General features: G+C 43.8%; 1 protein-coding gene across 1 annotated transcript in view; it reads right to left on the reverse strand.

Annotated features, from left to right (window-relative positions):
* Positions 1–5,504: 5,504 nt before the first annotated feature.
* Positions 5,505–24,711, reverse strand: part of LOC120750002 (ankyrin repeat domain-containing protein 9-like) — a 32,851-nt gene continuing 13,644 nt past the window's right edge. Inside the window, exon 2 of the mRNA XM_040058113.2 lies at positions 5,505–5,615. Within this exon, the coding sequence (XP_039914047.1) occupies positions 5,511–5,615 (105 nt within the window). The 3' untranslated portion in view covers positions 5,505–5,510. The remainder of the gene's footprint in view (positions 5,616–24,711) is intronic.

Below are 24,711 nucleotides of genomic sequence, written 5' to 3' on the forward strand. Positions count from 1 at the left end.
TTTATCTATAATCTTTCCTTTAAAGGCATTCATTGGATATAACTGATAGAATTAATGTTTTTGTTTTTGCCTCTGCAGGACCCATTTTTAGAAGTCATCTTATCACTCTCTCATTCATTGCCCTTGCCCTCCCTCTTCCTTCTTCCTCTGTTAAATCAGACTCCATTCTTCCTCCAACTGCTCTGCACAACCTTGCATTCTGCACATTGACCTTTCATATGCTGCCTTTTGGATCACCAGCTCTAGCCATTACATTAGCAACACACAATTACACCCTCAAGGTAGACTCAAGAGCAGATCCTACTTCTACATAAATACCTTAATGAATGGAAAGGTGCTGATGTATGTTTGAAGTATGTTTTCAGCTCACGTACAACAGAAGGATTCTGCAGAGACATGAAATCATGGGTAGTGATGGGAGCATTTCCCAAATGTTTCTGTTCTGCCACAGTGCCCTCTGTATAGTGCTGCTCTCTGAAGTGCCCAAGCATTCTATTTTTTTTCTAGAGGTTATTGCCAAAGCCACACCCAGATGTCACAGCAGGGCTGTCACAAGCAGTGAGTTCAGATGGGCAGCTCTTGCTCGAAAGAAAAAATGTTCTTGGTGGCTTAATTGGTCAATTTTGCTTCTGACAAGAATGTCCATTCTGATATGCTGTAGTTTTGTGATATCTATTGCTGTTTGAGAGTGTGATGCAGCCATTAAAATATCTATGCCTTTTTCCTATTATTTCTTTTTCTTTTTTTTTTTTTTTTTCATTCAGAATTCAACAAACGTTTTTCTGCAAACATACAACATCAGAACTAAAGCAATTCTGGCCTCCATCCCAACAAAAGAACAATCTGACAATGAAAGATGCCAAATCTGGCAGATGAAAGAATCTGCCCTATGGCTATGTGGGTAATGAACACAGAGCTACATGGGCCATGATCTAATGTCTTTGTTATAATCTTACAGTTGTGATAAATTGAGCAATATGTGAAGTGGTGGGTTTCAATCCATTCAAGGTATTGTTTGTCCAGAATATCACAACTAAAATTTGCCCTCACTCCACAGACCACTAAGAATGAACTTTTTCCCTTCAAGAAGGAATTTTGCTGTGAGAAGAGATGGGAACTGGACAAAAGGAACAGTGTGAAGCTATCCCATATCAACCCTGTGGAGAAATAGCTATCAGTCTGCACAGTGTCTCTCAAAGACCCCACTGGGCATGTGATACTGACTGCAAATTTGGCCCAGAGGAGAGTCTCACCACAGATGCCAATATCAATTCAAACAGCCATAGTTCACAAAAAACCCCATCAGATATTATTTTAGATAAAAGCATTTAGTATTGCTCTTATATTCTTTACTAATTTGACTTTGCAAATGGGACTTCCTCCAATTCACAGAAATCTTGTTTTAGCTTTGTTTACAAAAAAAAATCCTTCTAAGATGGGTAAGTGTAAAAAAATCTGTGGCATAAGCGGTCAGTGTGTTTAATTAGCCAGTTCAAAAGAAGTGAGGAAAAGAGACCACTTCTGAAAGATGCCATATGGAAACCAACTTGTTTCCAGTGGAGCTGCTTCCCTCTAGCATAACCTAGGCCATGCCTGTATTTGATGTGATAACCTCAGTAAAAGACAAAGTGAAGTGATGGAATAAATAAGTGTGTGGTGCAAAGAAAGGGAATTTAGCCTCCTTTTGCACTCCTCATAGCAAGGCTTATTCAAACCTTGTCCCTCACGGAAAAGTTTCTTCACTGAAGGTATCCTTAGGAGGGGAGTTGCTGGGTTGATCAATGGCTGCCTCAGTGGATCTTCGATGAGCTGGCAAACACACAGCCTCTGGCTGAGGCAGCTTTCAGAGAGACGGACTTCAAATATGCAACGCCTTTTTGCCGGGCGTGAAAGGATTAATGGCAGAAAAACCTAAGCATGCTGACAACATGGGCTCTGTCAGGATAAGCACAACTATAAACCTTACAGTTACAATTGTAACTCTGCAAGGATTTTGAAACTGGGAGAATATGGCATTTCTTTGTATATCATGTGCAGAATGATTTTGGTCAATTTCCTCATCCAAGAATAATTAATTCACCTGTTTTAATTCATTAGACAAGTCTGCTTGCTGGACCAGCAGGTCAAAAAGACAGCCCATAGCGGAGGGTTTCTAAGCAGTTTTATCCCACTGCTCCAGGGTTTGACTTTTTCTCCTTTGCCTGCAGGGTCACAGGATCACACAGGCTGCTACTGGTACAGAATCTCCACAACTCCCTCCAGCCTGTGCTGTACTGCTCTAGGGCCATCCTCAATAGCCAAGCTACACACCTGGGATAAGGAACAGATTTACAGAAGAATGCAATGCCATGGCATAGCCCAGGCCAGCAGGGAAGTCTGAATGCATTTGGGACAATCATTCATGAGTGGCAAAAAGTTGGGGGGGCGGGGAGGAAGAGAAAAGAGTGAGGAGGAAACTGCTAGTTTTGATTTTGACATTTTCCGATATAAATCGTATTATTTTTCATCCCAGTGGGATTTTTCAAGGCTAAATTCAGTCCCACTTACTTTTCAGAAGCTAAAACAAATGAGTCTCCCTGCAACACACAACCGAATTCAGTTCAAAGCTAAAGCCTCTTGGTCAGGTTTCCCTCTGGGTCAACTCAGACAGATACAAATTTTCCTGCTTTACCCATGCTGCTGCAGAACAGAGAATAAACTGCCTGCACAGCTCAGCCATTACGTTTCCACATTTAGCATGCTCCAGAAGCAGGTGCTGGTGAGAAGTACAGTGTTCACAACCAGCACATGTCCCCAGTGACACACTTTTAATGCAGAACATAAAAATATACAATAAAAATATTTATGCAAAAGTTGAAGAATGGGCTGTGAGCTTTCAGCAGATAATTCTCTTTTCAGTGAGATAAGCAATTTTTCGTATGCTTTGGCAAATTTTAGCCTAATTAAAAGAACAAGTAGGTAACTACTGATAGTATACATTGGTAAATTAGAGCAATAATTTAGTCATCTATCCCAAACCTATCCAGAAATATATGAGGACTTTGATGAGGTGCAGATGGGCCCCTTACAACAGAGACCATAATGAGGCCAGAGGACTCAGGATTAGAATTTTACACATCCTATGAAATTTTGTAACTCAGGGCCATGTTGTTCAGTTGCAGTAAGAGCCATGCAGAGTGGTAGAAAAACCCATCACCCCATGCCTGTTGCTCTTACATACTCTTAATGACTTGTTTAATCCACTGTGCTCTGCTGTCACATTATTTTTTCTTTCACCTCCTGCAAACTGACATCTCTTTGTCTGGCTCCACTTGTCATACTTCAGTATTTCAGTCACAACAACCCCGTTCAGCATGACAGGCTGGGGGCAGAGCTGCTGAAAAACTGCCCAGTAGGAAAGGACCTGGGGGTACTGGTTGGCAGCACTGAACATGAGCCAGCATGTGCCCAGGTGGCCAAGAAGACCAATGACATCCTGGCCTGGATCAGCAATAGTGGGGCCAGCAGGGGCAGGGCAGTGATTGTCCCCCTGTACTTGGCACTGGTGAGGCCACACCTCAAACCCTGTGTTCAGTTCTGTGCCTCTCACTACAGAAAACACACTGAGGGGCTGGGGAGACTCCAGAGAAGGGCAGTGGGGCTGGGGAGGAGAAGTCTGGTGAGGAGCAGCTGAGAGAGCTGGGGGTGCTTAGCCTGGAAGAAAGGAGACTCAGGGGCTGACTTTATCACTCTCTACAACCACTGAAAGGAGGTAGTAGCCAGGTGGGTGTCAGCCTCTTCTCCCAGGCAACCATTGGAAATGGCCTCAAGTTGTAGCAGGAGAGGTTCCATTTGGATATCAGGAAGAATTCTTCCACTGAAACATCAGAAATGCTGCCCATGGAGGTTGTGGAGTCACCCACCACACTGTCTCGTGAACCTGCTTACATCACTTTCACAAACATTCACTTTCTGCCATCCTTGATGATCAAGGACTGGTTGGTTCCCTATGGTTATATAAAATAGGATGCAGAGTAGTTAAATAAAACAACAAAACTAACTGAAAAGGCCATCCTTTTCTAAATACAGTCTTGTACCTTTCTGACTCACATTCTGGCTTCCTTCCATTGCCCTCCCCTCAGGAGGTAAAATCCATGCTAGATCCTAAGACCTGGGCATTGTCTGACATCTTCACATCAGGAAACTCTAGCAGTGACTGCTCCTGCTCCCTGATGTTTGATCCCAGGTGTCCCATACTCATTAAGATACAAAAGGCTCAGTACCTTGGAGGTCAGAATGGTAAGAAACACAAACCACTGCTGAGAACGCAGGAGATATGAGTCAGCATGAGCAAGACCCAGATTACTGTGAACAACACCCCAGCTGAGCAATAGCAACTTAATCACAGTCAGAGAGTCAGTACTGTGCTCTTACCAAAACAATCAACATCTCCGTTTTCCGGGATCTGTAGGAATACTGTGTCATTTAATAATTTGCATTCTAGCTGCTAAAAATCACCATTCTTTCTTTTTGCTGTCTGTAACCGGAAAAATTGCTATATTTTCTAAAATAAATAAATAAATAAATAAATAAATATCTCCTTTAACTCATTATTTCAGTCAGTAAATATCCTATCACCTGCTTAACATGTTACTTTTCACTTTGGAATCTCATAGTTATCATAGAGAGGCTGTATCTTGCTGAATGTATAGGAGAATTGAGGCAGCCACAAGGGTTTTTCACCCTGAACTTTTGATCAAAAGAGTGTCAGGAGGAGATCTACACACAACCTCTGCTTCAATCACTGCTTGCTTGCCTGTGTACATTAGAATTGCAGAGGCCTTTGCACAGATAGAATTTAGATGTTTAGAACAGCTGTTCACTTCTCTAGCAAGAGTCATAGGTGCCTTTACATGCGGCAGAAAGATGCACAGTGTTCCTTGTTTGTAATAAAAAAAGTTGCCTTTGCTCTTCCTGTAACTCCATTTGACATGTTATTAGACTTCATCTTATGTCAAAAAGAAAGTCTGAAATGAAATGAAATCACCATAGAACCATATGCCACGCTGCTGAGGCACAGCAAAAGTAAGCTAAATTCACTATTGCAGCTGCCAGAGTGAATTTATCTGTTTTTATTGGTATATGACTCAGCTTTAATATTTTTCTAAGACAGTTCTTGATGGTCTTATTGACAAATAAGTAACATTAATAACACTGAAGAGTTGGTCACTTCCTTCCAACCATCGTAGTAAACACATTCTGGGCATAAAGGGAGGCAAAACAAACCAGAACATCCAAATGTTCTTCTTTGGGATGGAATACTCCTAACCTTTTGTTCTGGACAGGTTTTCTCATTACTGAGAAAGCATTATTGAGGAAGAAAAGTACAAAAGGTAGAAGTACTGAGTTCCTATCCTGGGTTGGACTATTTCCGATGGGGATCTTCAGTAGCTCTTTCCACAGCCTCAGTTTCTTGTTGGAGGCCACAATACAAACTATTTTTCTTACATTACATACACAGTAAGGCCTTATCAAACTTCCAGTGAAGTACATGGTGATACTGGGATGAGAATATAAATGATTGCTCCCACTTCCAAAACAGTTATTTTGGCACCAGAGGAAGAAGTCTCCTGAAGCTTCTGAAACGAAATGGAAAAGAAAAAGAAGAAAGGAGAAGAATTGATCTGCCCTTAGATAGCAGTTGCACAGATGTTCTCACATCTCCTAACCTCACATTTATGTGATGTTGCACATCAGCAATATGAGGTTTTTCTTGTGAGCAGCACCTTTATTTTTTGTTGCTGAATTAATTTTCCTTTAAGAAATAAAGTTAACTGCTGCTATTATTGGTCTGCTCTCTCTATTTTCCTACAGCTTTGAACTAACTCCTGCCACCACTTCTTTCTCCTGAAGTGATTCAGGGCACTGTGCTTTGGATTGCAGGCCTGCAAATTGTCATTTGGTCTCTTCTAACTGTAACCACAGACAACAAAGGCAGCTGGCTTTGCCACAATTATTGGATTTTGTAGATGTCTGAAAACAAGCCATAAGTGAAATATCTGTGACATTATGCATTCGTGATACCATTGCAAACTGGAGCATTTCCATTTCTGTAGGCTAAACCCTACTCCCTCCTCCAAGAGTTTGTCATCAGTCCCAGTTTGCTACTGCTCCCATCCTGAGGGGCTGTGTGCAAACCAGGGATGTTTATTAGACGGAGTTAATTCCTTTCAGGCTCCTTCTGTGCGTGGCTGTGACTGACAGAGGCGGGTGCTGTTTGCAAGTGTCAGTGGAGCATGACCTCGAGTTAATGCACTGAATGATGAGAGAAAAGAAGATTCATTCAGCATCTGAACTCTGTGCTGAGATTAGCCAGAAGTACAGAGCGCGTACAAATCACTGTTTTGTCAGCACAGCGCTTGGCGGAGTTTTTAAATATTTCAGCTATTCTAAGCCACCATCCTCAAGGCTGGGGCAACTAAAAGAAAAGGAGGATCAAAATACCATTTCCCATCCAAACATCATTGGTTTAGATGTGAAATTTGGACCTGGATGTTTAAAGCAATGAGTGGCAGCCACAGCCCCAGGTTTGATGTGAAAGGACTTGCAGTAACATGCACAGAGCTGTTTCCAAAACTCAGAGAAGGAACCACAGGATATGTAGCTTTTCAGTGGTAGATGCCTGTTCAACTCCAGTCTGGTGAGGAGAAATTGGAAGTTACAAGGATCTCCACATTCTGTCTGTCTGTTTGCGCTGATTGTTCTAATTTTAGTTGCCTGTGGCCATAAGTTGGTCTTCCAGATGCCATCTCTGCATCTGGTATTAGTAGAGCAGTCAGGGGCCACACAGGCCACGGTAAGTGACCTTTTCTCTTACCCAAGCAGCTCTGCCCAGATCTGAGTCTGTCCGTCTGGGGGCACTGACTGTATTAGTGTTCAGGGCATAGATCTTATCTGTACTTGGCTAAAACTGTTAGAAGGTTGGGGAAAACCCCTGGAGAATAGCAGTGCCGGGGGGTTTTGTGTGATTTCTTCCCAGCTATATAGTTGGTCCTTTCTTAGAATTTAAAAAACTGAGCCGTTAACAGAGGTACTGGAAGAAATATGGTTTCCCTCCCTCCTCTGAGGGAGTTCTGAGTTCTAGCAGTAACTATTACCAGAGGCAGGATTGTAGAGAAGATATCAAATCTCTCTATCTGTGCTTCCTTTTGTTGATTCTGACAACTACATCCATTTAGGGTCAGATTCTATCGTACATTGCTGTTTTGAAGCCAGCAGACAATAAATGCAGAATTTAGAGCATAATAACTCCAGTACTTTCAGTGCAAAGAATCCTCTGTTCACCTCTCCTCACTGCCTGTCTCCCTCATGCATGGTTCTCTTGACTTTGTATCTGACCCTATGCACAAAAACCTATGCATCATCTATTTCTCTTGCAGTCCTAACTGAAGGAGCTTCTTCTCTCTATTTCCATTGCCATTTATCAGGTTTTTAAGTCCCTTAAAACAGCAAGACCAAAACCGGTCCTGTGTTTTCACAAACCCTAAGAAAATGATTACTACCTTCTCTTCCTCCCCTTCTTCTCTCTTCCCTCTCACAGCTGCCCCAGGGAAACAGACATAGAAAAAATCCACACGACAGGCAGAAGACAGTATATGCCTTCTTTTGTGAAAGCACCAATATCTATTCTGGGGCTGCTGCAGCCCGTTAAACCTAACACAGAGAGATTTTGGGATTACTTTCTGTTAATAAACTTGGGGGGTTTGTAACCAGCACCAGTAGCTCTTAAGAAAAAGACAAGTTTTGCGGAAGCCTATTGCTTTTTTAATAGAGTAATTTACAAGCAGATACAGTTTAGATTATCAAGTTATTGGCAGCACTTTGGTGCAAGGTATGTGTCATTACTTGTCAGGCCCTTGCTTGAACGATGTGCTTTTGTCACTGCGCGCTGCTGTGGGCAGGGTCAGTGTCATTTGCCTGCAAGGATGTGTACACAAGGAAGACTCATTCTTGCCTCTGAAAGGATGTGTTGGCCTTACTGCCATGAACAGCAGAGTTGAGTCAGAAGCACAAAATAATAATTAAAAAAAAAAGCCTCCAGCTTGCTGGAGGCCTCTTTATGCCTTGCAAATGCTGCGAGTGGTGTGCAGGCAGTTGCCACTAAACGGTGCAAATGGGAGAACTGCAGGAGCTCACCATCTTTCCATAGCGTCAAGACTGGAAAATACCCAGAGCCTGCCGCTCGGACGTGGTAAATCAGGCTTGCTCTGCCACCTCCTGGCCGTACCACACACCGAAGAGAATTTAATGCGCTAAACAGCCTACTTAGTATCTTATTCCCGTTCTGGTCAGGGGCCAGACCTAAAGTTGACTGAGGTGACCAAGCTGTAACCTCCGCCTGGAAAGCATATACAGAACGAAGGGATAAAGCCTTTGGGACCATAAATATGTAACAAAAGCTTTGCTGTAACCTTCACACACAGATTTTAAAACACAATGAAAACATTGGAATTCTTTCTATGCCTGCTTCCCATACAAATGTGTTGCTGTAGAGTTTCTCACCTTACAGTGGTGGGGAGATCACTTCCTCTTGAGGTATTCCTGATGTTGTGCAATTATCAGGCCTAAACCAACCAAACATTCAGGAATGTCTGCCTCTTTATTGCTCTGTGGAGAGGAAGTTCTGTAAGTATACAAAGAAGGACTGCATACTTGTTTGTTTTGTAATATGGGACTGTAATAAGGAAAAAAGGGCTCTAGTTAATATTCTTCTTATTTCCTTCCTATCTTGCAATGTCTGGTAATATTTCCTACTAATGTCGGTGTAGGGATGGAGATAGATATTGACTTTCATCTCTGTATAGAATTCTAGCTTTACTGCTCCATAAGCGGCTCCAAGAGAATAATAATAATATGATGTTATGATTTATATGCCAAATATAATTTTTATACACTTTTTATACAGTTTCAAATAGTATTTGCTTTCACAGTTTCATTTTATCTGAACTTCTATTCAATGGAAAGTTATAGAAAATCCCAAAGAAATTGTAACCTAAGGACATAGAACCTTTGGCAGTATGAGTCCACCAGTAAAGAGGGAATGTGGGTTTCAAGATCTTCTTGCTCCAAGTCTTCCCTTCAGTCATTGGTTTGCAGCCCCCCCCATTATTCCGCATTAATTAAGGACTCTGACAGCCCACTGAGGGAAATTGAAAGATTTTTCAGAAAACGTAAACCCAGACAAAAGCAAGAGTGACTGCATTTTGAAACCCACATCACTTTTGCTCTGCAGCTGAGTAACATCAATTTCATCTGGTAGGAGCACACTCCTTCCTTGGTTTAGATGTGTGTGAACAAGTGATGCATTTTTAATGAGATTTATTTTCATGACAGGAACCTCATTGATAATTTACATTAAAGACAAGCTAAATGAGCTGTTCAAGAGTAGAACAAGCTTTCTCACATTTGTTTCCTTTAATTAAGCCCTATAGGATGTTAATTTTGGATTAAGTCCTGTCTTATACCATCTATGAGATCAAAGTTGTCCTTCCATAAAATCTTTCATCAACTTACTTTGGTCATGTTAACCCTTTGAGGATGTAACTCATAGAGGAAAAATTAGAAGGGCATTTGTTTTAATGTTCTACCACAGGAATACAGTAACTTTTTTTTTTTTTTTTTTTTTTTTTTTTTTTTTTTTTTTTTTTTTCTTTCCCCTGTTTTGTCTCAAGTAAAATGTCAATTGTTAAAATTTCCAGCTGGACAGAAATTTGTGTTTCCAGACAGGTTTACTTTAAGTACTTAGTCATTTACTGGAATTACCAAGTCACTTGCCATGTTAATCGAAAAGAAATGATATTATATGAAACCCTAGTGACCTCCAAATGGAACTGAAACCTATTAGGTCTGAAGCACAGGTCTCTACCGCATGTGCTAATATGTAATCGGTAGCAGTAGACATCCATTATCATCCACAGGGATCAGTTGCATGAGGTAGAAACTCAATCAACAAATTTGAGGGATGTAGGATACATCCTTCATCACCAGATAATACAGCTACTTGCCAACAGATAAACATGGAGGTTAGAGAAAGCCTTGGATTGTTTCAGTGTTGGATGAGAAAGAACATAAGAAGCTGTATGGATGCTGTATCTGCTTTCTCTCTGCTTACTCTCCTTCCTCACAGCTCTTTCCTCCCTGTAATATTAAGTCCAAGTGTCCAGCTTTCACTTCTGCTGGCCCTGCTCCCCACTCCACACCCTGCAGTGCTTCGTGCTCCAGAGGAGAAGGTGCCAGCCCTGGGTTGCAGCATGGAGCTGCACACAGGCAGATGAGCTGGCAGGGAGAAGCTGGAGGGTGCTCACTGCAGATGTCACAGCCAGGAGTTCAGCTGCCAAGAGAACAAGCTTCTACTGAGGGTGTTCAAATTAAAATTAGTCAGAGTTTATGATTTGGCCAAGATATGTTTTTCTGGAGACAGTGAAAGGGGCTCACTTGATACCAAAAATGCCTTTTCTATGATGCCTGGAAAAAGTAAGCACTCCAAGCCACAGTATGGTAAGATTTTTAACCAGGCCAACGTAATTGCCATACTCTAATTTTTATGTGTGATTGAACAACTTCAGATAAAATTTTACAAAGCGTGGCTGATATAAGCTGCAGGAAAGTGTGCCTAGAAAGACACTGTTATAAAACATTTTAGGTACCACTGCAGTGTCAGCCTTCTATCACAGTACCAAAAAGTCAAATCATACCTAATGGCAGTGATGGAAACACCCCTTGCCATCATTCCCAGAGCAGGAAGCATGGGAGAGGCATCTTGAACCTCTTTCTTGACTCCAGAAGTCACACCACAGAAAAATTAGGAAGAACACACAATACACCCTTTACCCAAAGAATGCAAAGTCTTGGCCTGGGCACAAATTTGGAACAGGCAGTCTCTGTGCTGTAAAACTGCCAGCAAAGCCCTGGCTCTGGTGAGCAGATGTTCTTCCAGACAACGCCTGTGCATGGTTTGGGGGCTGACAAATGCTGCAGATTATTCCCAACAGGTAATTTGAATGCAAATACCTTGTTTTGGAGGTTGCATGAGTTTAGCTGTGTCTTGACAGGAGTTCACCAGGTGTTCACTAACTTGCTTACTACCTTACCAAATTGTTTACAAGCAGAGAGAAGTTCAAACAGGGCCATAACCCCAAAGAATGACTGTGGTCACCCAGGGAGATAGTGCACCTGTAGCTTACTTCCCCACTTACTTCCTCTCCCATTTATCATCAAAGAAATAGGCCAGTGGTGCTCAGCTTGTTAAACCTGTCAAGCCAGTCAGTTTGATTTCCTGTTGGGAACAACAGCATTTAAAATTACATCCAAAGAATAAGGAGGAAGGTAATTTTCATACCCATTGCAGGAGCCCAAAAAGACACTATATCAAGCACATTTTGTCAGGAGACGAAGCCAAGGATCATTACTCGGAGGATTCAATGGATGTTGTCAGAAACTGCACTTTCCCCCACTTCATTCTTATCACGACATCTTGGCTAAGAAGCCATGAAAAGTTCTAAGGAAGAGGTTATGGATGCTGGTAGACAGCAGCAAATATGATCACAAGCTTGAACTTGAAGAACATTATATGCCAGATTAAAAAAAAAAAAAAAAAAAAAAAAAAGAACTTTTGGAGCAAGTTAGAAAAGATCAAAAAGAACTAGCATGGCAAAGCAGCAACTGCAAAGGCAAAAATGACAGAAGATGTTTTTAAATTGCGTGCAAGAGTCCAAGCATCACAAGGAGAGCTACAGTTAGAAATAGGAGAATTTTAAAACTACCCAGAGCAAAGTGAAGATAGAATATTAAGGAACTTTTACAAATAGGTAGAGAATAATTTCTCTGAGGATAGTAGTGAAAAAAATTACTTAAAGCAGTGCCATCCAGAAATGAATTAAAATCAGTGAGTTCCAGTCCAGAGGGAAACTTTAAAGCTAGATTTTGGAAAGCAAATGCAGTTCAATCTGTCATCATTCCCTTTGAATCCAGTGATATAACTGGTGCTGAAACTCTGTAAATCTGTAAGGAGGAACATAAACCCATCACTGATGATAATTTAAGGCATATGATTAAACAAGGAAGAAAAAAGAAAACTACCTCTCTGATGCCATCAGTCACAATCAGCCAGGCCTAACTCAAGGTTGCAAGACCTGAGAATCTGACAAGCTTCAAAAAATACAGCAAAAAATTCTTCTGACAAATACTGCAGCCCCCTTCTCTTAGGAAAATTTTAAGGCTTATTGCAGAAGCAATTGAATTGGGAATAGTTTAAAAAAAATGAAGTGGCCAAGAAAGAACAATGTTGTTCTGAGAATAGAAGCAAAAAGCAATGCATATTCCTGTGTTTAGATCATTCATTTGAGAGCTATGTGGATTAACCTAGTGGGAGGTAACATAAGCCTGCAGCCAGCTCCAAGAGCTAATACTCTGTAGAAGTTTTGCAATGCAAATCTTGAGGAGCAATTATGCAAAAACTCTTACTAGGCAAGTTTTTGGGGAAACCTTAAAAATAAATTGTAAAGAACCACATGAAGCAGCACTGTGTAGAATAGTAAGTGCTATGCCAGGGGAAAGAAATGAAAGGAATGTGCTAAGAATGTCATCTCTGACTCTGCTGTGGAACACTGAAGTTCCCCAGAGTGTGAAGTGAGAGCTAACAGAGCACTGTAACCACCAGTACAGGCACCCATCCCTTCCTATAGCCAGAGAAGAGCTGGGAATTACAGGCACAAGCTCCAGGCCTGGGAGAACACCGTGACCCTATGGGAGAGAGCAGGGTCAGTTCCAGAGTGTCTGGAGGTTTGAACTCTCACAACACACCATCAAAAACAAACAGGGAACAACTGTATACCTGATTTTGCTTAGGAATAACAATGAAGCCCTCTCTTCAGACATCTTCAGCAAGTCTGGATTAAGTGAAATGGATTCCCAGTAAATACCTGCAAGTAGTGACCAACCATCATCCTGACATTTGTTTGCTCAAAAGAAGCATTCTGCTTTTTTAATTCCTAGAGCAATGTGGCTTCTTATAAAGAACAAGCAACCTTAGGTTCTTTTCTGCACCTTGATCTACTCAAAGGAGAATTTACAATTTATCTTTACAGTTACAATTTAAATTTACCTTTGCAACTGGGGAAGGTTACTGTGCTCAACAGGCTGCTGAAATGTCTGCCATTTTGCCATTACCAAAAAAAAAAAACAAAAAAAACAAAACCAAACCCAAAAACAGGAACAGAGTCCAGTGAGCCCCTACTTTCTGCTTTTACCCAATACTCCCTATGGGTTGCCGGTCCCAAGCCTGAAGAAATGTAGCCTGGTTTGCTCCTAGCAACAGTATGAAGAGCAGCCAGGACAGCAACATCAGTCCAGGTGCCTTCTGGGCAGGAGAATCACAGAAACAAAAGAGCAACAACCTAGTCTTTGATCAGCTGCTGCTGCGGGGTTTTGAAGACCATCTCCTCAGACAGGGTGATGTGACAACTCTGGCAGGCTGCCTGTGACCCCAGACTGTGCTCTGTCTATATTAGAGAGGCGCTATCCAAACTTGTCTCCAGAGTTTCAGCCACGCAGCTTCCCTGCAGTAGGGCATGAGTAGGGGACAGTGGGAGCACATACCGCACACAGAAGCAGGGAGCAGGAAACTTGGTTCCTTTGTACTGCATGTGCCATTGATCTCAGGGACTAAAGGACCTGCCGTTCCTCCAGCACCTTAGGTTGACATGTGGAAAGCAGGGGAAATAGTGCTCACGTTCCTTTGAAGAACACTTTGACTGATGGGAACCAAGAGGACACTGCTGTGGCTAAATAGATGCGAATCTCCTTCCCAGTGCTGGACTGACGCAGCATAAAATACACTGTTGTAAACTCTGTAACCTCCTGAACTAGCACAGTATAAGATTAGAGGCACCTCCTTAACTCTGCTTCCTCGTGTGTGTGCATCACAGCACAACTCTGATGACATGATTATATATGGCTTCTAAAATAATATAATATTAGGCAGTTTTGTTGTACAGCCTTATTTATTACTTCTGAGTCTGTTGTCTCTACTTCATCTTTTCTTGCCTGGAAGAACATCTCTCCATCAGTGAATCAGCATCTCCAGAGAGGAAACGAAATGGAGACACGTTCATAATATACAGCAAATCGCTGTCTTAACACTCAGTTAATGTTCCACGGTGGATTAAGAATTATTGTCCTAGTATTTCAGCTTAGTCCAGATTTAGTGCCCCAGTGGAAGAATTAAGGACTAGATGAAACAGTGCATGTAAAGCTACTTTCTAGAGCAATACAGGAGCATGTTGCTATCACAGTCACTAAGGCAGGTATGTAAAAATCAAGGAGCCGCTGCAAAGTGGTTCTCTTTTCGCAAAAGTTCAAGTAAGGGTAGAAAAATGCATTTGGATACCAAAACAAATTACAGTGGCATTGGTGGAAAGCAAACAAATAGAAACTGGTTGAACAAAATTATTTTACTGTGTGCAGTCATAGACAGAAATATGACTTGTGCCTCCATGGTTCATGTGTTGTTATGGATCATTCGGTTTGGTATTGCCTGGAATGGCCACAAAAGAGACTTTACAGCAGCTGATGCACAAATCCTAAACCTTTACTCACAAAAGATTCCCCTGAGGCCTGAGGTCTTCAGTGAGGATCTAAGTTTGAGAGTGATTTTCTCTAAAATTCCTACCTCTATCCAAAGAATATTCCTGCAGCTCCATTATCTGCCCACTGCTCTCCCTTTCTCTTCTCTGATGTGCTCTTGCAGGTTCGTGGTGACTAAGAGTTGTTAAACTGTGTGTGTTTTGATGGAATCTGAACTGCAAAACCCAGGAAGAAAAGTCCCTGTGAAGGTTCCTATGATCCTCACTCCTCCTGCAATTTCAAATATCAGCTGTGCCACCATGAGCTCACACATCTGACTCACTGCTTCTAATCTATTTTCCTCAATTCAGTTTTGCTTTGGCAATATTGCCACCCCCATGTCTCTTGGTGACTGAACACTGAGCAAATTAAATCCTGATCCTTCTCTTTGACTGCCTCCTCTTGTTCTTTCAGTTTTTATAACTGAGATGCTGCCATATCCCTTTTCCTTTAGGTGAAGTAGCCAGACAGCTCTGATTGCTTACAATACTCTTTTGCACATTAGGCTATACCTAAACACCAAGTGATTTTTCCTCTGCAGTGTTTCTAAGATTCAGGACAGATCATGCCCTTGACCACTTTTTCCTCCGCTGGATGTTATCTCCTGTGTTTCTGGCCTCCCTGAGACTGCAGCCAACCCACAACACAGCTTCCAGATTGACCTCATGCCCTGCATAATGATACTTATTTTTCCCTCCTCATCCTCCATTTCCCCCTACAGCATTATTTTCTGCACTTTTTTGCTTCCTGCAGTGCCTTTCTCAACCTGCTTGTCTGTTTCTGACCTTTTTTACCTTTCTTCCCTCTGTTCTGACAGCAGTGCTGACTCTGAGCACCAAGTATGACTTGTTTGTCACTCTGTCCTCCTTCCTTCTCTCATGCTGCCATGACTTAAGTGGCTTTTTTTTGAGCTGGAAGATCAATGACTCTCCATGTGCCAGTAGAGCCTTCTCTGTCCCACGAGCCAATGCAGTGTCACATGTTACCCATCTTTTTTCAAATCCCTCTTCAACACCTATTTCCCTTTAAGAGAGAGAGTGACATCACAAAACCAGAATAACTAAAAACCACAATGCCATTGGGCTTGCTGAGGGAACTAGAACCAGGCATTTCTTCCTTGTGCTGCTAAATAAAATCCATTCCATAACACAAAGAGAGATGATAAATAATATTACTGAGCATGGCATGAAATGCAGAGACTGATAAGGAAACCTCAAGGTTTTAAGGTTATTCTAAACTCATAATTTCTTCGCAAATGATACAATGTCTACATTGAACTGTACAGTTAAATTCACCACTTCTAGGTCCATTCAACAGTCCTTTTATGCACCAGTTCCTAGGAAAAATCCATGAGGCTGCTGGTGCTACTGGAATACATGACACATTTCCCACTGACTCTGTACAAGTCAAGCATTGGCACAGGCATACATGCTGCTGCATCTCCATCTCTAACCTATTTCTATAGATTAGCTCTTTACTAATGTAGTAATTCCATTTGTTGTCAGTTTCTCCATTCTCTACATACGTTACTGTAAACAGATACGAGATATTCATCTTAAACATTCAGGAGCTATTCCATTTTCAGGTTGTCTCCTTCTCGTTGGGCTTAGAAGAAAATGAAGGGAATGAAGTTTACTTAGGACATTTATGTGTGATTTCTTTCCTGAGTTCCAAGAACACTCAAGGCTCAAAATGCCTTCTGTGACCACATCAGAAGTTTTTGGTGAGTGCACATATTAGCAAGAGCACCCTCCCTTTGAAGGTGCCTCATCCTGCTGCTCAGTGCAACTTATGCTCTTTGGTAGTGGGGCTGCCCTTGATCAGAACACGGGCTCGTAAGTCCATTCATAGAAAGTGTAAATGACTGGGCCTGGGGACAAAAATAGGAATAGGATGCTTGTGCTACAATACAAGCTAAACTCAATCATCCATCCTTTCTGCTCTTCATTTTCCATGTTTCCCCATGCCTCGTGACAGTTCAGGAAAATGGACGGACATTCTTCCTTGTCGGGGAGGTAGATAATGCTGCCAGTGTAAAAGAATGAAGTGGACTCTTATGAGCTGTCTGGCCTGTGTTTTCCACTCAGTGTTCTGTGATTCATCTAATTAAGGTACACAGCCTGCAAAGCAAGAGGAAATTTGGAACTTCTACTCATTAGCTGGGCATGAATGGGATTTTTTTTTTTTTTTCCCCTCTTGACTGTCTTCATTTTATCTGCCACAGTTCTTCATGACTCAGACTCCAGAAGGGCTCATGATTGTGTGGGTTGCCTCTGGCAAAGGCAAGGAGCTTGAAAGCAAGTGTCTGTCTGTCTGACTTTTACTTGTCTCTGAAAACAAACACTGAAAAGCCTATTCCCTGAGTGGCTGACCCAGCTGCTGTGTCTTCCCTGCTTGTTGGGGTACAACATGATTAATCTCCTTCTGCACAGTTCAGTACTTAAAGCATATGCAAAGGGGACACAAGGGCTTTCATATTAAGCAGGGATAAAAAAAGACTTGTTTTACTCTTAATGAAGAAATAATTTCCTTAAGAACAAAAAGCTCCTCACAGCCAGTGCTTATAAATTGCTTAATTGGAAATACACATAACAGTCCTATGAGGATTATCAGAGTGCTTCTAGCTGGAATTAGAGTCAGGAAAGAAAAGTTATTTTAGAGATACTAATAAAACAGGAGGTTGTGAAGGCTTCTGGGATATATACAGATGTTTTATTTTAGGCTTTGCATATAAAGCTGATTTTTAACCAATTTGTTATTGGTTTGCAAGCTCTGCTGATTAGCCTTGAAGTAGAGAGGAGTGAAAATAAAGGAACAGGCCCCCAGATCAGAGAATGATAGCTCCAAGAAGACAGACTGGATTTTTTAGCTCAGACTTCAGATTATTGGGCCAGCTACCACTGTCTAGATATTTGACGTTTCATAAATGTGCCAGCTAATGACATCTTTGGCTGTACCTTTCCTTGTTTCCTGATAAGTATCAAGCCCCTCAACAATTCTTTGCTTTCTGCAAGCTATGTCCAGTGCACAGGCAGGCCTCTCGCCTGGCTGTAGTGGATGTGCTTCCTGCCCCAGCCACCCTTCTCCTGGAAAAGCAGGAAATGGTGGCTCTCACAGCTCCACCACCGCTGACTCCTCGGTCTAATGAGCTTTTCTGCACAGGAGCAGTGATCCAATGGGGCTGTGTCACATCCCTGGATTTTATGTACTTTGCTAAACACAGATATGGAACTTCTCAGATGTCCATTGTCAACTGAGTCACCACATCTTCTCCTTTACCTTAGAGGCAGCAGAGAGGATGAAAAATGTCTGTCTGCTCATCTCTGCCTAGCGACCGCACATGCCTTGTGTGAAAAAAAAATATTTCTGTTTGTAGCTCTTTTGTCTAGAGCCCAGCTCCATGGTCAATTTCCATGGCAGCTGAGGCCTTTCCATCGCTGTACAAACCCCAAACCTTTCTTTGGTGGCTGGCAATAAAGGCACCTGCATCCCCTTACTGCAGCTGGGTTTGCATGTTTGGACACCGCATCTGGAAGACGTGCTGTAGGATCACCAGACAGGCACAGGCAAGGGGCAGCCAACAGCACTGGGGTCACCTCACAATCCTGGGGTTCCCTCATGGTGGCAGAGTCTTCTTACAGCCCTGGAGTCACCTTGTCATCCACAAAAATGGGATTCGTGTGCAGCAAGCCTATAATTATACACTTGAGAGAGACATTGATTATCTCAGAGTTGCACAAGCCTGGACACTCGGTGGTATTCCACAAATCAAGCACACCAACTATCAAACCCTTTTGCTAGCTATACATTTTAGCAAACAAAGGAAATTGTGTTGGCTACTGTCCTAGGTTACAATGTAAAATGTGCCCAAAGTATGTATTCTATCACCATCTACATGAAATGTTGTTGTGCACCACTGTTTCCCGTGCCCCCTCCCTCCAGACTATCTTCTGTTAATGGCCCATCAATACCGTCCTGCATGACTCATAGATAACTCTCCCCAGGAGCTATCTCTGTTTAATAGGCAATCAAGGACCCATTGCAAAACTGATAAAATGATATCAGTCCATTGTGAGATGCTCCGCCCAGGGGGAGGAGCCAAGCATTCCCACCTGGATATAATCGGGGCCTTGGGACAGCACAGGCAGCCTTACCCACTGGATTCCCAGAGGACAAGAGCTACCAGACCTTTCTGCAAGAACACTGCTTCAACAAGACCACTTCATCTGGATTGCCACCACCACGGTTTCAGGTTGTATTCTGACTCTGTCAGTGATCTTTTGTACCATTGCATGTGTTTTATTTTATTTTACTTTTTTTTTCCTCTCCTATTAAATTGTTTTTTCTGACTTGGAGTCTCTCGCTGGTTTTGCCTTCAAGCCAGCACATATATTTTTGGCGCCCAACGTGGGGCAGGAGGTACTGAGGAAAGTCAGAATTACAATTTTGTAGTGAGGAAAAAAGAAACAGCTGTCCGCTATGATGCTCAACATGCTTTCATATATCTTATACCTAGCTCTCTACATTTTCCCACACATGGGACAGTATTTGCCGGTCTTAATGCTCATGTGTAGACCAGGGTATGGTACCAGAATTGCTGTATTGGTCTATTATGTTTATTGTATGATAACCTCTGAGGCAATGAGCATCATTCGGAATATATACTCTATTTTGTGTTCTTGTCCTGGTCCAGAATGCTACATCTGGGCTCTCAATAATCGCACCCAGCCCCTGTGGGGAGGGGTAAAGAATGATTTTTTCCAGTCTTTTAGGTATGGCACAGCAGTTTTCAAAAGTATTGAGTTCTCTCTAGGTGCCAAGGACAGCATAATATTGTTGTTAGTTCTGCTTTGCCTTCTCTGCACGGCCTGCACCATGCTTAGAAATCAAACACTACATGGGGTAGTGCAGCGTCTCCTTGAGGAGGAGGGAAAAAGAAACAAATGCAAAACAACGGCATCCGTGTCTACACAAACTGTCGTAGAGGAAACAGGAACCGCATCTATGCAGACTGTCACAGAAGAGAAAAGAACCAAAAACAAGGCAACAGTTTCTGCATCTACTCAGACCATCACAGAAGAGAAAGGAACCAAAAACAAAGCAACAGTGTCAGTGTCTACACAAGCTGTCACAGAGGAGAAAGAAACCAAAAGTGCCATCAGCATCTCCACACAAACTGTCACCGAAGCAGAACAACCTAAACCAGTGGCAGTTGCCCCTGTTCAGAAGAAGAAATCAAAGAGCAAATCAGTCCGCATAATGACTGATGAGGATGTGGCAGGACCTTCACACCCAGCAGAAGAGACAGAGCCAGAGATCATCACCCGCTCTCTATCCCTGGGTGAACTGCGTGACCTGCGGAGGGAATTCACCCGCCAGACAAACGAGTCCATCCTAACCTGGCTGCTCCGCATCTGGGACGCTGCAGCCAATGACACCATTCTGGATGGAAAGTGAGGCCAGGCAACTGGGATCGCTGTCTCGGGATGTGGTCATTGACCAGGGGATCGGGAGAACCCAACAAACTCTCAGCCTCTGGTGGCGACTGCTAACAAGTGTGAGAGACAGATACCTTTGTAAAGAAGACCTCCAGGTGCACCAAGGAAAATGGAGCACAATGGAACAAGGTACCCGATGCCTGAGGGAATTGGCTGTGCTGGAGATCATTTTCTCAGAAGACGAGAGAGTTCCTAAAAGCCCAGATGATGTCCAGTGCACATCGCAGATGTGGTTGAGATTTGCACGGCTTGGACCAGAGATGTACTCCCGTTACCTGGCAACGCTGCAATGGAGGGAAGGTGAGGACAAGGTGGGCGTCTTGGTCAATAAACTAAGAATTTACGAGGATACTGTCACCGCCCCATTTCGTACCCATGTCTCATCTGTGGAAACAAGGCTGGCTGAGCAAGTCCGGAGCTTGATTGAAGAGGGCCATCAGAAACTAAAAAAGGAACTTAAGGAAGAAATTTACCACATCTCGCCAGAACCAACAAGAGTCTCTGCCATTAGGAGCAGGTACCCACCAGCCAGGGAGAGAGCATACACTCCACGGGGTAACCTCTGGTCTTTTCTTCGGGAACATGGAGAAGACATGAGGAATTGGGATGGAAAACCCACCTCCTCCTTAGCAGCCCGGGTACGTGAACTGAAGAGAGAGACACCTACCACGAAGAGCTCATCTAGAGCCAACACTGCTCCAGTCTCAAAGGCACAGAACCCCAGACAGTATAAGAAGAATGATATGACTGATCCACTTGAAGGGACCTCAGGAACATATTTACAGGAAGAAAGCAACGTGTACCATGACCAGGAATAGGGGGGCCCTGCCTCTAGCTAGGTAGAGGAAAGGGACAATCGGATCTATTGGACTGTGTGGATCCGATGGCCTGGCACATCTGACCCACAAAAATATACGGCTTTGGTTGACACTGGTGCCCAATGTACCCTGATGCCATCAAGGTATGTAGGAACAGAATCCATTTCTGTTTCTGGAGTGACAGGAGGGTCCCAGCAGCTGACTGTATTGGAGGCCGAAGTGAGTTTAACTGGGAATGGGTGGCAAAAACACCCCATCGTGACTGGCCCAGAGGCCCCATGCATCCTTGGCATAGACTACCTCAGAAATGGATACTTCAAAGATCCAAAAGGATATCGCTGGGCTTTTGGGATAGCTGCTGTAGAGACAGAAGACATCAGACAACTGAGTACCTTGCCTGGTCTCTCAGATGACTCCTGTGCTGTGGGACTACTAAGAGTTGAAGAACAACAGGTACCAATCGCCACAACAACAGTACACCGACGGCAATACCGCACCGACAGAGACTCTGTGATTCCTATCCATGAGATGATTTGTAAACTGGAGAGCCAAGGGGTGGTCAGCAAGGCTCGTTCACCTTTCAACAGCCCTATATGGCCAGTGCGTAAGTCCAGTGGAGAATGGAGACTGACTGTGGATTACCGTGCTCTGAATGAAGTCACCCCACCACTAAGTGCTGCTGTGCCAGACATGTTGGAGCTTCAGTACGAGCTAGAGTCCAAGGCAGCAAAGTGGTATGCGACTATTGATATTGCCAATGCCTTCTTCTCCATTCCTTTGGCAGCAGAGTGCAGGGCCCAGTTTGCCTTCACCTGGAAGGGCGTACAGTACACCTGGAACCGACTGCCCCAGGGGTGGAAACACAGCCCCACCATCTGCCATGGACTGATCCAGACTGCACTGGAAAAAGGTGAGGCTCCTGAACATTTACAGTACATTGATGACATCATTGTATGGGGGAACACAGCAGGGGAAGTCTTTGAGAAAGGAGAAAAGATCATCCAGATTCTGCTGAAAGCTGGTTTTGCCATTAAGCGAAGTAAAGTGAAGGGACCGGCCCAAGAAATCCAGTTCCTGGGAGTAAAGTGGCAAGATGGACGGCGGCAGATTCCCACTGAGGTCATCAATAAGATCATCGCCATGTCCCCACCGACCAGCAAGAAGGAGACACAAGCTTTCCTAGGCGCCATAGGTTTCTGGAGGATGCACATTCCTGAGTACAGCCAGATTGTGAGCCCTCTCTACCTGGTCACCCGCAAGAAGAACGATTTCCACTGGGGCCCTGAACAGCAGCAAGCCTTTGCCCAGATCAAGCAGGAGATCGCTCATGCAGTAGCCCTTGGCCCAGTGAGGACGGGACCAGATGTGAAGAACGTGCTGTACTCAGCAGCCGGGAACAATGGCCTGTCTTGGAGTCTTTGGCAGAAGGTGCCTGGGGAGACTCGGGGCCGACCACTGGGATTCTGGAGCCGAAGCTACAGAGGATCTGAAGCCAACTACACTCCCACAGTGAAGGAAATCTTAGCCGCCTATGAAGGACTTCAAGCTGCCTCAGAAGTAATTGGCACTGAAACGCAGCTGCTTTTGGCACCTCGACTACCAGTGCTGGGATGGATGTTCAAGGGAAAGGTTCCCTCCACGCATCATGCCACTGACACCACATGGAGCAAATGGATTGCCCTCATCACACAGCGCGCCCGTATTGGAAACCCGAATCGCCCTGGGATTCTAGAAATTATAACTAACTGGCCTGAAGGTGAGACTTTTGGATTATCTTTTGAAGAAGAGGAAGAACAAGTGACACGTGCCGAGGAAGCCCCACCGTATAACGAGCTACCGGAGACTGAAAGACAATATGCCCTTTTCACTGACGGTTCCTGCCGAATTGTAGGCGCTAACCGGAAATGGAAGGCTGCAGTATGGAGCCCCACACGACGAGTTGCACAAGCTACTGAAGGACAAGGTGGATCAAGTCAGGTTGCAGAACTTAAAGCCATCCAGCTAGCTTTAGATATTGCCGAACGAGAGAAGTGGCCAAGACTCTATCTCTACACTGACTCGTGGATGGTAGCTAATGCTCTGTGGGGATGGCTGAACCGCTGGAAAAAGGCCAATTGGCAGCGCAGAGGGAAACCCATCTGGGCTGCTGAGATTTGGCAAGACATCGCCGCCCGAGTAGAGAAGCTGACCGTGAAGGTTCGACACGTGGACGCACATGTGTCCAAGAGTCAAGCTAATGAAGAGCATCACAACAACGAGCAAGTGGACAAAGCCGCCAAGGTGAGAGTATCACAGGTGGATCTAGACTGGCAACACAAGGGAGAAGTATTCTTAGCCCGTTGGGCCCATGATGCGTCTGGTCATCAGGGGAGAGATGCAACATACCGATGAGCCCGTGACCGAGGGGTGGACCTTACTATGGACAACATCTCACAGGTCATCCACAACTGTGAGACCTGCGCTGCAATCAAACAGGCCAAGCGGGTAAAGCCTCTGTGGTACGGTGGACGATGGTTGAAGTACAGGTATGGGGAGGCCTGGCAGATTGACTACATCACCCTTCCCCAAACCCGCCAAGGCAAGCGCTATGTGCTAACTATGGTGGAAGCCACCACTGGATGGTTAGAGACCTACCCTGTACCTCATGCTACTGCTCAGAATACTATCTTAGGCCTTGAAAAGCAGGTCTTGTGGAGACATGGCACTCCTGAGAGAATCGAGTCAGACAATGGGACCCATTTCAAGAACGGCCTTATAAACACCTGGGCTAGAGAACATGGCATTGAATGGATATATCACATCCCTTATCATGCACCAGCTGCCGGGAAAGTTGAACGGTGCAATGGGTTACTTAAGACTACCCTGAAGGCGCTCGGTGGGGGGACTTTCAAAAATTGGGAACTGAACTTAGCAAAGGCCACCTGGATGGTCAACACTCGAGGGTCAATCAATCGAGCTGGTCCTGCCCAGTCTGAACCCTTGCACACAGTGGATGGAGATAAAGTCCCTGTGGTACACATGAAAGGCATCTTAGGAAAAACTGTTTGGATTAATCCCACATCAAGCAAAGGCAGACCCATCCGTGGGATTGTTTTTGCTCAAGGACCTGGTTCCACTTGGTGGGTAATGCAGAAAGATGGGGAAACCCGTTGTGTACCACAGGGAGACCTAATTTTAAGTGAGAACTGAGTGTAGGGTTTCATTCTGTATATGTGTATATTTATCTATCTAGCTGTAAGAATGTATTAATTTAGGTATGATGTAGATGGTCATAGAATAAGGGGTGGATTATGTCCTAGGTTACAATGTAAAATGTGCCCAAAGTATGTATTCTATCACCATCTACATGAAATGTTGTTGTGCACCACTGTTTCCCGTGCCCCCTCCCTCCAGACTATCTTCTGTTAATGGCCCATCAATACCGTCCTGCATGACTCATAGATAACTCTCCCCAGGAGCTATCTCTGTTTAATAGGCAATCAAGGACCCATTGCAAAACTGATAAAATGATATCAGTCCATTGTGAGATGCTCCGCCCAGGGGGAGGAGCCAAGCATTCCCACCTGGATATAATCGGGGCCTTGGGACAGCGCAGGCAGCCTTACCCACTGGATTCCCAGAGGACAAGAGCTACCAGACCTTTCTGCAAGAACACTGCTTCAACAAGACCACTTCATCTGGACTGCCACCACCACGGTTTCAGGTTGTATTCTGACTCTGTCAGTGATCTTTTG

Source organism: Hirundo rustica, chromosome 3 (assembly GCF_015227805.2).
Source record: "Hirundo rustica isolate bHirRus1 chromosome 3, bHirRus1.pri.v3, whole genome shotgun sequence".
Lineage (NCBI taxonomy): Eukaryota > Metazoa > Chordata > Aves > Passeriformes > Hirundinidae > Hirundo > Hirundo rustica.